The 17,064-nt window shown below is 37.4% G+C and overlaps 2 protein-coding genes and 1 long non-coding RNA gene across 7 annotated transcripts; all 3 read left to right on the forward strand.

Annotated features, from left to right (window-relative positions):
* Positions 1-7: 7 nt before the first annotated feature.
* Positions 8-4,151, forward strand: LOC117911077 (DEAD-box ATP-dependent RNA helicase 42). Of its 2 annotated transcripts, none has more exons than XM_034825254.1 (2): positions 8-151; positions 265-4,151. In XM_034825254.1, exon 2 carries the CDS (start codon positions 433-435, stop codon positions 3,874-3,876), a length of 3,444 nt encoding a protein of 1,147 aa, XP_034681145.1. In that variant the 5' UTR covers positions 8-151; positions 265-432; the 3' UTR covers positions 3,877-4,151. The 2 variants fall into 2 exon arrangements, with proteins under 2 accessions (XP_034681145.1, XP_034681146.1); XM_034825255.1 differs by having other exon boundaries at positions 312-4,151.
* Positions 4,152-5,096: 945 nt separating this feature from the next.
* Positions 5,097-6,244, forward strand: LOC117911862. Its single transcript, XR_004650940.1, has 2 exons — positions 5,097-5,799; positions 5,909-6,244. It is a non-coding gene; the product is annotated as an uncharacterized LOC117911862 (long non-coding RNA).
* Positions 6,245-7,832: 1,588 nt separating this feature from the next.
* LOC117911344 (protein FAR1-RELATED SEQUENCE 5) lies at positions 7,833-16,376 on the forward strand. Of its 4 annotated transcripts, XR_004650864.1 has the most exons (4): positions 7,833-10,241; positions 14,807-14,982; positions 15,579-15,749; positions 15,850-16,376. XR_004650864.1 is itself a non-coding variant. In XM_034825681.1 (3 exons), the coding sequence occupies exons 1-2, from the start codon at positions 8,064-8,066 to the stop codon at positions 14,978-14,980; spliced, it is 2,352 nt and encodes a 783-aa protein (XP_034681572.1). In that variant the 5' UTR covers positions 7,833-8,063; the 3' UTR covers positions 14,981-14,982; positions 15,579-16,376. The 4 variants fall into 4 exon arrangements, 3 of the variants coding, with proteins under 3 accessions (XP_034681572.1, XP_034681573.1, XP_034681571.1); XM_034825681.1 differs by having other exon boundaries at positions 15,579-16,376; XM_034825682.1 differs by lacking the exons at positions 15,579-15,749; positions 15,850-16,376 and adding an exon at positions 15,139-15,482 and having other exon boundaries at positions 14,807-15,002.
* Positions 16,377-17,064: the final 688 nt, after the last annotated feature.

Raw genomic sequence — 17,064 nt, forward strand, 5'->3', positions numbered from 1 at the left:
TTGGACGACGGCCAGGAATCGCGACTCTTGGAGAGTTGCGTTGCAGAGAAGAGAAACAGAAGAAATTAGGGCTTCTAAGCGTGCGCGCGCGCTCTCTCTCTCTATCTCTCTCTCTCCCCCTCTGGCACCATTCTCCGCCACAATTTCTAAGGTTTGGCAGTTTTCTTTCATTTCCTTGCTTATCGTTATTCTCTCTCATTTGAATTTGATGCTTGCGTAGAGCTTTCTCATTTAGTTAAATTCTTTTATGTCTTGTATTTTTAGGTTTTCTCAATTTGAATGCGAAATTTTATAATTTGAACTGGAATTAGATTGTAGTGAAGGCGGAAGAGGACGTAGCGGGAACGGGAAGCTTTGGGAAGTGAGGGGTTTGGAGTGGGATTTGGAGTTCTAGGGTTTTGGAAACTGTTTAATTTTGGAGGTGTATCAGAGATGGAGAAATCTAGAAGGGAAGATTCAGATTTGAAGAAGAGTCACCGGGATCGGGATCGGAATGGAGAGAGACACAGGGAGAGGGAGAGAGACAAGGAGAAGAAAGAGCACCGGGAGAGTCGGCGCTCGGAGAGAGAGAAGAGTAGTGATGACAAGCATAGGGAGAAGGAGAGGGATAAGCACAGGGATAAGCGGGACAAGGAACGAACAAGGAGCAGCCGGGATGATGAACGAGATAGAGCGAGAGAAAGAACCAAGGACAGAGAAAAGGAGAGGGACAGGGACCATGAAGGTCGAGATGCTGAAAGAGAGAAGGAGAGAGAGAGGGATAAGGAGAGCAGAGAGAGGGCAAGGGAGAAAGAACGTGAGGATAGAGAGAGGGAGCGAGAACGAGAGAAGGAAAGAGAGAGGGAGAAGGCAAGGGAGAGGGAGAGGGAGAAGGAGAGGGAAAGAGAGAAGGAGAGGGAGAGAGAGAGAGAAAGAGAAAGAGAGAAGAGAGATAGGGAGAGGGAAGATAGAGAGAGAGAGAAGGAAAGAGATAGAGAGAGGTTACGGGAAAGGGAAAAGCGTCGGGAGCCTGATAGGAATGATAGTAGTGATGGTGATGATGTCAGAGACCGTGATAGAAAGCGGCGCAGGAGAGATGATGATTACAAGGATAGAGAGCGTGATCGGAGTGGCAGGTCTAACAGGCACAGAGATGAAGGTGAAGACAGCCCTAGAAAGAAGAGCGATGATGATGATTTGGATAAGAAAGAGAGAAGAACTCGAGAAGAGGATTTAGAGGAAGAACAACGGAAACTGGATGAGGAAATGGAAAAACGGAGGAGAAGAGTTCAGGAGTGGCAAGAATTAAAGAGAAAGAGGGAAGAATCTGAGAGAGAAAAGCTGGGAGAGGCTGCAAATGCTGATGAGCCCAAGTCTGGCAAGACCTGGACCCTAGAAGGAGAATCTGATGATGAAGATGTTGCCCCAACCGGCAATTCTGAGACAGATTTGAACATGGATGAAGATGCCAAGCCCACTGATAATGAAGTTGGAGATGGTATGGCAATAGATTCTCAAAATGGAACTTCTGCATCCACTCTGCAGAATGGGGATGAAGGTGCTGATGGAGATGAGGAAATTGATCCATTAGATGCTTTCATGAATTCTATGGTGTTGCCTGAAGTAGAGAAGCTAAACAATGCTGCAGTTTCTCCAACTAGCAATGCTGTGGTTCCCAGTGAAGATTCTGATTCAGACTATGGTGACCTTGAAAACAATGAAGATCCTTTGGAGGAAGAAGATGATGATGAGTTCATGAAAAGGGTGAAAAAGACAAAGGCTGAGAGACTATCAATTGTTGACCACTCAAAAATAGATTATAAACCATTCCGGAAAAATTTCTATATTGAAGTAAAGGAGAGTGCAAGGATGACTCCTGAAGAGATTGCTGCTTACAGGAAACAGTTGGAATTGAAGATACATGGCAAGGATGTGCCAAAGCCAGTGAAAACCTGGCACCAGACCGGGCTGACAACTAAAATCTTAGACACCATAAAAAAGCTTAACTATGAAAGACCAATGCCAATTCAAGCTCAGGCACTTCCAATAATTATGAGTGGTCGAGACTGCATAGGTATTGCAAAGACTGGCTCTGGTAAAACCCTAGCATTTGTGTTGCCAATGTTGAGGCATATCAAGGACCAGCCACCTGTGATGCCTGGAGATGGGCCTATTGGCCTTATAATGGCACCTACAAGGGAGCTTGTCCAGCAGATCCATAGTGACATCAAGAAGTTTGCCAAAGTAGTGGGTATTAGCTGTGTGCCTGTGTATGGGGGTTCTGGTGTTGCACAACAAATTAGTGAATTAAAGCGGGGGGCTGAGGTTGTTGTCTGCACTCCAGGGAGAATGATTGATATACTTTGTACAAGTGGCGGAAAAATTACAAATTTGCGTAGGGTGACATATTTGGTCATGGATGAAGCTGATCGAATGTTCGACATGGGTTTTGAACCTCAGATCACTAGAATTGTTCAAAATACTCGACCTGACCGTCAAACTGTGCTATTCTCTGCCACTTTCCCTCGTCAGGTTGAAATTTTGGCCCGTAGAGTGTTGAACAAACCTGTGGAAATACAGGTTGGTGGGAGAAGTGTTGTGAATAAGGACATAAGCCAGTTGGTCGAGGTGAGACCTGAAAGTGAAAGGTTCTTCAGACTGTTAGAACTACTAGGAGAATGGTATGAAAAAGGAAAAATTTTGATATTTGTTCACTCGCAGGAAAAATGTGATTCTCTGTTCAGGGATTTGCTTAAGCATGGTTATCCTTGCCTCTCACTTCATGGAGCTAAGGATCAGACAGACCGTGAATCCACCATTTCTGATTTCAAGAGTAATGTATGCAATTTGTTGATTGCAACAAGTGTTGCTGCCAGGGGTTTAGATGTGAAGGAGTTAGAGTTGGTAATTAATTTTGATGTTCCAAACCATTATGAAGACTATGTTCATCGTGTTGGTCGGACAGGTAGAGCTGGCCGGAAAGGCTCTGCTATCACATTTATCTCTGATGACGATGCAAGATATGCACCAGATCTAGTGAAAGCCTTGGAGCTCTCTGAGCAAGTTGTTCCTGATGACCTGAAAGCTCTTGCGGATGGTTTTATGGCAAAAGTGAATCAGGGACTTGAGCAAGCCCATGGGACTGGGTATGGTGGAAGTGGTTTTAAATTTAATGAAGAGGAGGATGAAGTCAGGAGAGCAGCAAAGAAAGCTCAGGCAAAAGAATATGGCTTTGAGGAAGACAAGTCAGACTCAGATGATGAAGATGAAGGGGTCCGAAAGGCAGGTGGTGACATCTCACAGCAAGCTGCCCTTGCTCAAATAGCTGCTATTGCTGCTGCCTCCAAAGTTGGTTCCGTTTCAATGCCAAGCACTGTTCCAGCTTCTCAACTGCTTCCAAATGGTGGGCTCCCTGTATCTCTGTCAGGTGTCCTTGGTTTGACAATGCCAGGCACTGTAGCAGCAGCTGTGCCGGGGTCTGTGCTGCCAATGACCCCTAATGATGGGGCAGCTCGGGCAGCAGCCTTGGCTGCTGCCATCAACTTGCAACACAACCTTGCAAAGATTCAAGCTGATGCAATGCCTGAACATTATGAAGCTGAGTTGGAGATTAATGATTTCCCCCAGAATGCTAGATGGAGGGTGACCCACAAAGATACTTTGATTCCAATTTCAGAATGGACCGGAGCTGCCATTACCACAAGGGGGCAGTACTATACAACAGGTAAGGTCCCAGGACCAGGAGAGCGCAAGCTCTACTTGTTCATTGAGGGCCCTACTGAACAATCTGTCAAGAGAGCAAAAGCAGAACTAAAACGTGTCTTGGAGGACTTCACAATTCAGGCTATTTCAAATCCTAGTGCAGTCCAACCAGGCAAATACTCTGTTGTGAAATAACTCTGTTCTGGTAAAATGCATTATATCGTTTGCCACATGGGATTTGGGTTGACTCTCCTGCCTCTGATGTATCATTAGTTGCTTGGTTGTACTTGATTTCTTATACCTTAGAAGCCCATTTTATTGTTGAATCTGGTTGGCTATTTAGTTTGGCTGCATATGAATTTTTATGATGAGCTTAATTGAACTTATATGAGATACGTAGTATTACATATAAAAATAAATTGTAATGCATGACATTTTCCCCCTTGGAAGTGTTGATTATGCGCACATTACTCACAATTTCCTTTCCTGCGTGGGTAAGGCTTATAAGCTTATGATTCGAAGTAAGATCTTTCTGTAGCCCTGTTCTCCACCATTGCCATTTTAATACTTGTTGCTTCCTGATTTAGCTCTGAAAAAAAATGGTTTGGGTCTCCATGACTTTGATTTTAAACGAGATGACTGGATGCCAAAGTGGTACCTTATTTCCCAAGGCAGGATGATGGTTTCCTTCACAGGTATGTGATTTATGTTTTGAACAAATCCAGGGAAAATAGTATTAAATGGACTTTTTATCTTCAATTTCTTTTTTTCTTTGTGGGGGTATTGGGCTATTATAACCCTTGGAAGGGAAATGTGTTCCTGCTCTTATGCAGTCCTGTTTTTCAGCTGGATAGCTCCCCTGCTCTATCTAGATAGATTGTGTTTGGATCTTGCAACCTGGGATATGGATCTTGGTGGGGTACAAGGGCCCTGCACATTTTTCCAAAGTAACAGCAGACTACACGGTAAGCACAAATAAATTCTCTGGTCTTATTTTTGGTTGTCTTTTTCTTTAATAGGCAAACAATAAGAATATATAACCACAGCTCCAATCTAGTATTTAAGAGCAGAATCACTCAATGAAATCTATGATTGTAACCCAGCTTGCCATCAACTAGAAGATGCTCATGAGACCACATGTATGGATTGGATATAACAGAGCCCTTAATGCTATATTTGGTTTTAAGGAAATACTGAGGAAAATAACAAATAAATAAATAAATAAAACGATTTTCTCATATTTTGATTTACTATGAAAAAAAAAGAAAAAAAAGAATTACATTAATATAATATAATTAAAATTAATTAAAAATTTATGTATTTTCAAATTATTTCATTTTCATATAGAAGAATTAAAATAAGTGAAATGAGTTTAAAGTGATTGGTTGTTTCCTACTATCATTTTCCTCAAACTTTTTCTTTCCTACTTTTCTTCTTTATTTTCTTTCACTAAAATTTTATAGAATCAAACATAATGATTGGTTGTTTCTTTGGGTACATTCCTTCTGTTGCTTGTTTCTCCTTCCTCTTTTTCTTGCTTTTGCTTGGTCTTGGCTCCTGTATTGCTTTAATAGCATGCGGAGAGAGTCCTATTTTCTAGTTTAGCTGTTGGGAGTTATCATAGGCAGACAACAGATTTGAGCCGGGCTTCAAGACTCATGGAGGTAATTTCTTTGATTGCCAACCAAATAATAAATCTTCTGTAAATAAGTGAAAACCTCATTAATAAATTGAGTTTTTTCCCCCTTGATTCTTTTGCTGCAGTTGTTAGGTTTTGATTGTTATCCTTTATTCCTTTTCTGTTTTTGTGCTTAACATAAGTTGATTCTAGCAACAAGGCTTTAGAAATTCTGGGTTTGTGTTTAGCTTAACAAAAGCAACTCAACTCCACCTTTTGTTTCTTCCAACAGTCATTATCAGGTACTATTTTCTCCCAGTATCTGAGATTCTCAATCATTTTGGGGTCTTCCCCCTCAAATTTCTTTTTGGTTTTTCAGCCTAACATTTTGCTCAATTTTTTGTTGTGCTTTTACCCAAAATGTTCACTATTTATTACAGGTTGCAGTATGCCTGGACAGGCAGACTCTAATTTGCTCAAGAAAATCAATGCAGGCTTAGGTTTACTTCCTTTTGCTTGGCCAATCTCTCCATCTCTAAATTCTCTAAATTTTCAGTGGAGCACCAGATAAGAATTTTTTGGGACTGAATTGCATTTGAATTGGTATAGGTTGAAAGGATGCCCGCACTTGCCCTCCTCATAATCAGACTCCTGGAAAAAAATTCTCATCTATTTTGGCTAGGCTTGAGGCTTGTTTATCCTCTGAGAGAAGGTAGAAAAGGGAGTACCAAATTCCATTCTTTTAAACATTAAGATTTAAGAGAAATTCTCAGAGGCTTTTTCTTTTAGAGTGGCAGATGAACACAGGAGTAATCAGATTTATATATGGATGTAGCAGTGGACCACGCTTTCGCTAAAATTTGTGGCTTGATCCTTTTGCTCGCAAAAAGGTTAGGGAAAATTTTAAGGGATCAAGTATTTAATAAAATAATGGAATTCATGATTTCTCATATATATTTGAATTAAAAATATTTAAAATAAAAGCATTGATGACCCCACTTGATTTAAGTTGAGGAGGGCAAGTCAACATGACAGCTTTCGTTATGGGCTCGTTCCGTTCGGCCGCCGCCACACTTCATTTTGAATGGTACGGAAGAAAAAGTTGGTTTTGTTAGCATAGAAACCCAAGAAAAGGTTAAAAAAAGCTGGATCTGTGGTAGACCATCTTGAGGAAAAAATAGGTAATGAGATTGTATGGATAAACTTATATAAAGATAGGATAGGATATAGAAACTGTGAGAATTAAATTTGATTCATAAATAAGGGTATGACATTTAATTTGAGTAGAGTTTGTTTTTTTAAGAGTCCGGTTTGGCAATGATTTTCAAAATTATTTTTACCTTTAAAAACATTTTTTTTTAAGAATGAAAATAAGGTGTTTGGTAAATTTTAAAAAACACTTTTGAAAATCTAGAAAAACATTTAAAATGATTTTTATAGAATCACGGTGTTTTTTTTTTTTTAAATACTTAAAAAATTTGAAATATTTCAAAAGTGCCCTGAGTGATTCCTGACATTGAAGATAATCTATTTTTGGTTCTTTACTATTACAACCAAGTTATTAAAGATATAAATAATAAGGAAAATGTTATATCCATTTGTAATTAAGAAAAATGGATTTTGACTCACTAATATCAAAATATATTAAAATAATAATAATTTTAAAATTTTAAAATTAGTATTATCTTTATCTTTTTAAAAATAATTTGAAATATATGTATTTTTTAATAAATTATTTAATTATTCTTTAAAATCTCATTTTTATTTATCATGTCAATTGACAATTAGAATTAGACTCCTCTAAGATATTTTCAGATTTTTTTTTCTCTCTATAAACAAATATCTGGTAGGAAAAGTTAAAATTTATTATTATTATTTTTTACCATAAACAAACATCTTATAGAAAATGAAAGGTAGTTTGAAAAGTACATCAAATAAAATAATAAAAATAAAAATATTTGCATAAAGAAATCTAATTATTAATTGATGTTGTTGACATATAGTAAGTAAAAAAGACACTTTAAGAAATAATTAGATGATTTATTAAAAAAATATATATTTTAAATAGATAAAAATAATACTAATTTAAAAAAATTTAAATTACTTTTTTTAATGTATTTTCATATTAGTGAATCAAAATCCGATTTAATCATGAAGAAAGATAAGGTATATGTATTTAACATGGTCTAATGTAGAAATTATGATATCAAAATGGCATTCTATTTAATATCATATTAAAAAGTGTCATCCAATATTTATTATTATTATTATTATTATTTTATTTAATATTCTAGATTTTAGGATAGAGTCGTTAGAGAGGGAAAAATCGTTGCTTTAAGATGATAGGAAAGTGATGATCTTTTTAATCAAATGGCACACGAGTGTCTCCACTAATCATAAGCCTAAAGTAGTGGGTTTCGGCCCCATTTGGAGGCTATAAAGTAATTAATTTTTTTTTGAAAATTAATTAATTAATTAATTAAAAAAGAAAAGAAAAAAGGGTAGTAGCAGCCAACCACCGTTCTCTGGACCCTCTCATTCATTCCCCGTCTTCTTCCTCACTGTCTTTCTCCTTCCCCCTTTTCTTTAATTGCCGTATGCAATTTTCGTCACAACAAACTTCAAAACCCTAGGAAATTTTATCATATTATGGGGTTTTATTGGATGTTCTCTCTTCTTTTTCCAATATAAACCCTAGAAACCTAAACATATCTCTCTCTGTGGTTTAGTTGAGAGGGAGAGAGGAGGGGGGGAAGGGGGGGATATGGAAAACGAAGTGATCGAATTCGATATTGGGTTGGGAGGAGGGCGAGTTGGTGGAGGAGATGAGGATGGTGTGGACATTGAGCATCCCGTTGACGACGAAGAAATTGTCGATACTCCTCCCGGCGGTGGCCTTGGCTCTGGTGAAATTTACATTCCCGAGGGTGACCTTGATCTTGAACCTTATGAGGGCATGGAATTCGAGTCCGAAGAGGCTGCCAAGGCGTTCTACAATTCCTATGCTCGCCGTGTTGGCTTCAGTACCCGCGTCAGCTCGTCTCGTCGTTCCAGGCGCGACGGAGCTATCATTCAGAGGTCCTTTGTTTGTGCTAAAGAGGGGTTCCGGAATTTGAACGAGAAGCGCACCAAGGATAGGGAGATCAAGCGTCCCCGCACCATCACCAGAGTGGGTTGCAAAGCTTCGCTCTCCGTTAAGATACAAGATTCCGGGAAATGGGTTGTTTCTGGATTTACTAAGGAACACAATCACGAACTGGTTCCCCCCGATAAGGTGCATTGCCTCCGCTCTCATAGGCAAATCTCCGGCCCTGCTAAGACCTTGATCGACACCTTGCAGGCTGCTGGAATGGGTCCTCGTAGGATTATGTCTGCCCTAATCAAAGAGTATGGCGGAATTAGTAAAGTTGGGTTCACCGAGGTAGACTGTAGGAATTACATGAGAAATAATCGCCAGAGGAGCTTGGAAGGCGACATTCAGCTCCTTCTTGATTACTTGAGGCAAATGCATGCCGAAAACCCATCTTTTGTATATGCTGTGCAGGGCGATGACGATCAGTCCCCGAGCAATGTCTTCTGGGCTGACCCCAAGTCAAGGATGAACTACACTTACTTTGGTGACACAGTTACATTTGACACAACTTACAGGTCCAACAGGTACCGTCTGCCCTTTGCACCCTTCACTGGGGTAAACCATCATGGGCAGCCTGTTTTGTTTGGTTGCGCATTCCTAATAAATGAATCTGAAGCATCTTTCATTTGGCTATTTAAGACTTGGCTCATGGCAATGTCTGGTCGGCCCCCAGTGTCGATCACAACTGATCACGATGCAGTGATCGGTTTAGCCATCTCACAAGTTTTTCCAGAAACCCGGCACCGATTCTGCAAATGGCACATCTTTAAGAAATGTCAGGAGAAGTTGTCTCATGTGTTTCTCAGGCATCCAACTTTTGAAGCCGACTTTCATAAATGTGTGAACTTGACTGATTCAACGGAGGAGTTTGAGTCTTGCTGGTTGTCACTTGTTGATAAATATGATCTCAGGGATCATGAGTGGCTTCAAACAATACACTCTGCTCGCAGACAGTGGGTCCCTGTATATCTGAGGGACGCATTTTTTGCAGAAATGTCTATAACCCAACGTAGTGATAGTATGAACTCATACTTCGATGGGTATGTGAATGCTTCAACCAATCTAAGTCAGTTTTTTAAGCTGTATGAGAAAGCTTTGGAGAGTCGCAATGAGAAAGAAGTGAAAGCAGATTATGATACAATGAACACTTCTCCGGTACTGAGGACCCCATCTCCAATGGAGAAACAAGCATCAGAGCTTTACACTAGAAAATTATTCGTGAGATTTCAAGAGGAGTTGGTTGGGACACTTACATTCATGGCCTCCAAAGCTGATGATGATGGGGAGACCACCACATATCAAGTAGCAAAATTTGGGGAGGATCATAAAGCTTACTATGTTAAATTCAATGTTTTGGAGATGAGAGCAACTTGTAGCTGTCAGATGTTTGAGTTTTCAGGTTTGCTTTGCAGACATGTATTGGCAGTCTTTAGAGTTACGAATGTTCTTACTCTTCCATCTCATTATATTTTAAAACGGTGGACGAGAAATGCCAAGAGCAGTGTTATATTGGAAGAACGTGCCAGTGATGTATTGAATAGTTATCTAGAGTCTCATACAGTTCGCTATAATACCCTACGCCATGAAGCATTTAAATTTGCTGATGAAGGGGCAAAGTCTATTGACACTTATAATGTGGCAATGAGTTCTCTACAAGAAGCTGCTGAAAAAGTTGCTCTTGCAGCAAAAACTGAGGGAAGATTTGACATGGTCAATGGGCATTTCAGGGGTCAGTCCACGAGTGATGGGAGTAGGGCATATTATACCAGTAGGGAACACCAAGGAAGCTTAGGCCAAAATTTGTCTGAGGTTAGTCAGTTTTCTCTTATGTTTGTTTCAAATTATAAATTTTTCTTGAACTCACTACTCTTCTATTTATTTTCTGGCAATAATAATCGATGGCCTTTCTACTCTCTACTTGATCATTAAATAAATTTTGTTTTTTTCAAAATTTTCAATTGTTTTGTGTTCTGTGATCTATGAATTTTATTATGTTTGAGTTTTTTCTATGTTCTGCCTTACTGTTGCATGTCTGCATATATTATGTATCTGAAAAAAAAAATATAAAAAATAATTATTAACAAAATGAAGAAAATCTATAGTCCATTATAAGTATACTCTCTAGCATAATTTATAGTATGTCTAAGCTCAGAGGGGAGTTCAATGAGAAATGAAAATCCATCACAGGCATTGCCATATATATATATATATATTTTAAGATGAGAAGGCATTGCTGTACATTTTGAGACAAGTACTAATCTGTACTTTCACTATAAATAAAAACAATAACCTCTAGGAACAATCATAAAATCATGAATGTACCATGAACAGGTCCTCAGCCAATGCATAATCCCATTTAAACAATCCATAGAAACCCGAACATATAAAATCAGGTACACTTGTCAGGGTGTAACTTTGCAGGCGTATCTCTTGATGTTGGATTTATCTAATTCTTAGGCAGTAGGATTCATTGGCATGTATTAGTTTTTTAATTTTCTATTTTGCTTCAATCCTTTTGCTAAAATGAAGTGTTTGTGTTGGTATTATAAGACATATCACGTATTTTAACTTGGAGCCATTAAGGCTTGATTCATTTATGCACTCAGCCCAACTTTTGAATTCCTTCTATTTTACTCAAATTCAAACATGGAAGTTTTAGTTGGTAACCTCTGGACTGTTCTGGTGCAAGGCACTAATTGAAATTGGGCTCAAGCCCTGGCATGTCTTCAACTTATATTGAATGCAGTTGTTCTTGAGGCCTGACTTAGGTGGCAATGAGTTGGGGTTGGAATGTGAGAGGTTCGAGGTTCAAGGTTCAAGTACTAGGGACCAAAAAGTAAAAAATGAAAAAGGAAAAAAAATGTTATCCATCAAAAACTTATAGTAGAGGCAGTTGATATAGTTTCATATCCTTGTCTTTCCATCAAATCACTTCCAGATGTTGGAAAATGCCAATAGATCTCAATGACCAAGAATTGACAATTATTTACCCAACTTTATCAAGAAAAGGAGCAATGAAATAGAAACTTAGTTAATCTACGACTGTAGCTGTCTATTTGATAAACTTAGTTTACCCAAATAGGAGTGCATCACACTCAGAGGATTTTCAAAGTGCATTAAGATTTGGTACATCAAAATTACAATAAAGAAAAGCCTTTACCAAATTTTTTTTTAAGTGAACTAGTATTTTATGGAAACCTTTGTATTATTTATTAATCCCATATAGGGTCTCTCCATCTCTTGTGACTGTTTCTACCTTATTAAATTACTTGTCTACCCAATTTTATTGATATTTTTAAATTGATGACAAAGATAAAACGATAATTTACTTAGTGGGACCCTCCAGAAATAAATAGAATAAAATTCTAATTTAAACCATTATCAATGTGTTTCTATCATTTGCTTATCCAACCATGGGCAATGAGATTATTTTATTCAACCATCACATAATAATTTTTGAGTTTTTATATTTAATTTTTATAATTTTATTTTAAAATAACATTAATATAGTATCTAGCACACAGCATGTATGGGTAGCATGTAGTAATCATTGCAAAAACTATCCTATATACTTTGGGATGCTGTTTTGGCATTTCCTTTATGTATATACTCTTTGTCTTACCTATCAAAAAGGAAAAAAAAAAAATCATTGCAAAAACTAGGCAAGTGCTTGGAAAGGAAAAAAAAGAAGAGAAAATGAAAGTTGGGAATATTAATATTGCAGGTCAGTTCTTACTAAAGAGATTTGATTTTGAACTGTTATCAACTGCTACAATTTTATTTATTTATTTATGTTGTACTTTTGGCATTAATTTTTGTATGCTATCAATAGTTCAGGTTTATTGAGTTGTAAAAATTTTTTGGTTATCATAGGGTTGTGCAAGGATGGAAAAGGGACACCTTTTGAATATCCATTCATCCATGCCGGTCTATTTATTTATCTTTTTGATAAGTAAAGAAGAGTATATATATTACGAAGAGGCACTAAAATAGCGGCCCATGATATACAAGAAAGATACATTCACCCCCCTTACAGCTGAAACAAAAAACTGTCCCAAATGATGTACAAAAAACAACCCCTCCCTCAATGGGAGCCCACCCAATTAATGCCGGTTTATCCCTAATTGTATAGCATTGATATGTGATTCCGATGTGTTTCCTATAGTTGATCCTTTTTTTTTTTTGGGTAAAAAGAAGTAATTCATAAAAGAGAAACGTTAAAAAAAAAGCGTCCCAAAATACACAGAAAATATAGAAAGAATGTCTATATGTGCCACAAAAAAAGAGAGGGATAACAAAAAACAACCCCCCTCAATTCGAACCCAACCAGTCCATAAAGTCTACAGAGGAAAGAGGACTAGGAACTATATACAAATTGCACCACACCCAAAGATTACAAATGAAAGATTCCTATAATTGATCCTAATCATGAGGTGCAGTAGGTAGATGTCATTGTCATTTATGATCAGTGTGTTTTGCGACATCAGAAGACTCCCCTTGTCTTTTTCGTATATAATCTATGCATGTAGGCTGTGCCCGCTTTTGTTAGGTGCTGTTTATTGCATCTTTGCTTGCATATCAATACATATATCATTTTTTTCATTCTTTTTTTTTCAGAAACGAAGAGAAATATATTAATAGAAGGAAAGATACAGGAGAAAAAAAAGAAAAAAGAAACAAAAGAAACCACTAGAAAGGATGAGAGGTCCTTCCTACACAATCTGAACAACAGAAAAAACACCCAACATTAGCTAAAAACAAAGAGAAACCCCCACAAACTCAAACTTTTGAAGCGCAAACCTCACTCCAGTTGAGTTGTAACACATTTAAAGGAACTCCTCTAAAAGCTGCAGAACAAGAAGCCTAAAGAGAGGAATAGAACAAAATCAAATCCCATAATGTCTCTTCCGATCTCCCCTTATCCTCAAAAATCCTATTGTTTCGCTCTTGTCACACTATCCAAACCAAAGTAAGGCAAGCAACTTGCCAAAGAGTCTTGCCTCTTAAGGAGTTCCCCAAGCCTTTAAAAGCAATAACCAACATGTCCTCAAACATTTTTTTCATTCTTGATAAGGGAAAAGATTATTTCTAGAGTTATTTTGGATGCTTCCACGGTCTTTCAGGTGGAAATATCCAGTCAGTTGCTGGGAATAGTTTTAGAAATCTGATAAAAAAAAATTAGTTTTGGAAATAAGTAAATATTATTTTGACAATGTCACCACCTGAAATAAAAATTGTGTTTTCACTTTCTGTAATAGGGATATATGGCTTGGATGAATAATGAGGACAAGGTTCCTCTTTGCACCAGAAAATTTTCTATCAGCAGGATTGATTTCCATGCAACTATTGACTAGTTGGACCTATATGGGCTTTGTTTCATGGATGATCACATGGATTGCTCTCTCATTTGGGCTCTGCACTGAGCTGTTTGATTGGCTATATTGGTCTTCTCAGGTCACTGAAATTTGGTTGTTTGGCTGATTATAGCCATCTTATTTATGGTTTGGTTGGCCACCTTAAGCCATATATGATATAATTGTTCTAGTAGATCTTTAAGCCCTAACAATCTCTGTACAAATATACCCGCTAATTTTTGAAATTTTTTTAATTCATGTAGCTGTACTTCTGCTGGCCACTTTTCAAGCACTGGCGCTAATGCTAATTATACTGTGACTTATGTTTGAACATGTGACATCCCTGATTTATACTAATACTCATTTCTACTCATTTCTGTATTCTTTGTCGCTTGGCCAACAATTTGTTAGCATTTCTGCCACCAAAATGCATGGTGTTTCTCATGAGCATGTCACAGTTGTTTTGCATGGTTCAAAGTATTGGTTGTTCTTGTTCATACTCGATGGTATAATTTGGTTGGATTTTGTCTATTTGGGTTGTTTTGAACCAGTTGGGATTCATACTAACAGTTTCAGTTGATTGCCATGGGACTCCATCAAAGATGGGCTTTAGGATTTGATTGATATGAGTTAACCTCTTGTTTTTGATAGAATGGCAGCTTGTTCATTGTGATGATGTTGGTGTACATCTTGTTGACATAAGCCACACCCTTCTGTTGTCTCTTAGTGCATTTTTCCTTTTTGGCTATGAAAATAAATAAATAAATAAAATGGCATCTTGGGAAAAAACAGAATTTTCTTTTGTTGGTACATCAGATTTTGCTACAGGTGTGATTTTATTTATTTGGTTTCTGTTGGAGTAGGAGTGCTCTAATTCAGTACTCCCCATGATGAATTGCTGTTTGCCTATGCCATTTTAATTGTTCATCTGGAGATCTCCTATTGACAATGCATGCCATATTTTTATATCCTTGCTTGATTGTCTATAGTGACTGACTGATTCTGTGGTCTGCTTGGTAGGATGATATGGACAGGAAAATCCGAGAACTCACAGAGGAATTGAACTGTGCAAATGGAAAGTGTGAGGTATACCGGGCGAACCTGCTTTCGGTTTTGAAAGATATTGATGAACATAAACAACAGCTGTCAGTTAAAGTGCAAAATGTAAAGCTTAGTATGAAAGACAGCTTCTAAAGGTGCAACACAGTTTTAACATGTAGTTCCCTTTTATCTTTATTTCCTTTTATATTGTACTTCTGTGCTTCAGCTAGGCTCTCTGGATAGTGTAGACATTAGGTAGTATGTCAGTTTGCCTTGTCTTTGATAGTGTACTCGGTGTCTTGACTTTTCAGATCTGTATGCTGCTAATGTGAAGGTGACTGCTCCTCCTTCCAAACTCTTTGGAACTTGGGGATAGGAGGCGTTCTGACTGTAATGCTTTGAAAGAAATTATCTATAATGATTATTTGATAGACAATTAGGAAGACACGTATATAGAAAACATTAGTATGCCAAACATGCTGGGACCATGTTGTAATTCTTCTTGTTTGCAGGCTTGGCTCGTCTGAGGGTCAACATGTAACATGTAAATGTTTTGTTGGTGGATTTGACATCTTTCATAGTTCTTTCTGGTCCATCTGGATTATTTTTCCTCATTTTCTTACATTGTAATGTCCTACCTTTTAATTGTTTGTGACCTCGCAGGAGAAAATTGTTGTATAATAGTTGCAGATAAAGACAGATGTAAAACTTAATTTTGGTGATTGGATTCATTTAACTACTTTCTTTCCAGATCAAGGTTGAAGTATTCAGTCGCTTAGCTTTTCAGATCAAGGTTGAAGGCACAGGTATTGCAATACAGTAACAACTGATCATCTTTCAACTGAGTGTATTGGAGATTTGTTCTACCATTTGATTGGCCAAATCTTATCCTTTCCCCCAAATTGAGATGCGGAAAATACATGTAACCCCTTCCCATTCAGAGACTAATTTTGATTTTATTTCTATTTGAGACTGTATAATGAGATGCTTTGATGTTTCACCAACTAAAAACTTTTCTACAGTTAACAGAGTACCAGGACATTGGACCTGGCGCAGAGTTTTTACACAAGATTGGGCAAAAACTCCCATGCCTACTAGAATCAGTGCCGCTACTGATTTTTCTTTCCTAGATGGTGATTCAAGAGTTTTGATGGGCTCATATGACAAGGGTATGCTCCCATGTCTATAAAGCTTGGTTCTTCAGAAGTTTCTTCAACCAGATGGATTGTTAGACCGTGTCATTCTTTCCACATGCCGGACAGAACTATGTTTTTTTCTGTGAGAAAAAGACCATATCTCATTTACTCATATAGACTACTGAAATTCAATTGTGATTCAGTTGGAGAAGGGATGGTTCATGTCTATTCTGTTTTGTTTTTGTTTGTTTTTTCCTCATAGATTTAAAGAGTCCCAAATATCATGCATTTTAGGGTTCAAAACATTTGCCATGTCTATGTCACATGGCTAGGTATGTTCTAGGGTTGCAGATTAGAAACCTTGGGGCTGCATCTTTGGTTTTGACTTTGTACATAATAACTTTGTCTTTTTAGCAGGGTGCCAAGTGCTCTCATCTCCTCTCTAAACTTTCTAGACTACCCAGAGGGTGTTTGTTTTTTTGGTTTTTTGTTGAAAACAATTTCTTTTCAAAATTTAGATTGTTTGTTTTTCTACTTTTTTTTCATGACTTATTATAAACTTTTTACTGAATAGAAAAAGTCAAAATATTTAACTTTTTCTAAATAAAAAAAATAATATATTAGTTTTTCTTTACTTTTTAATACTTCATAAAAATAAAATATTATACAAACAAACAATCTAATATTTAATACTATTAAACATTAAGGTTCTTTTTAAAATTAAATAAAAAAAACAAACACCACCCTAGTTTTAAGGTTTTTATCAGCTCCTGCAGAAGTAAAAGCCTCTTCACTTGCATTATGTTCAGAACTCTGCCATTTACTGTTATTCATGTTCATATTTCTACCATTTCTCTCACGATATCAAGCTGACAGCCGGTGAAAGCACCTCAGGTTTCACCATTAACCTGACCCCATTCGTTGGAGGCACTTCCAAAGAGTCTTTTTTCTCGGTCATGACTGATGCTTTTGCTAAGGCTCCTGTATTTGTAATGACCCTTGTCCATATTCAATAAAGCCTCTAGGAGTACAACATTTTGCTTGTGCCGTGGACTTGAAGCACTGATTCAGATTCTTAAAGGGTCATCCATTTTGAAGCAA

This window comes from Vitis riparia, chromosome 3, assembly GCF_004353265.1.
Source record: "Vitis riparia cultivar Riparia Gloire de Montpellier isolate 1030 chromosome 3, EGFV_Vit.rip_1.0, whole genome shotgun sequence".
NCBI classification, from domain to species: domain Eukaryota; kingdom Viridiplantae; phylum Streptophyta; class Magnoliopsida; order Vitales; family Vitaceae; genus Vitis; species Vitis riparia.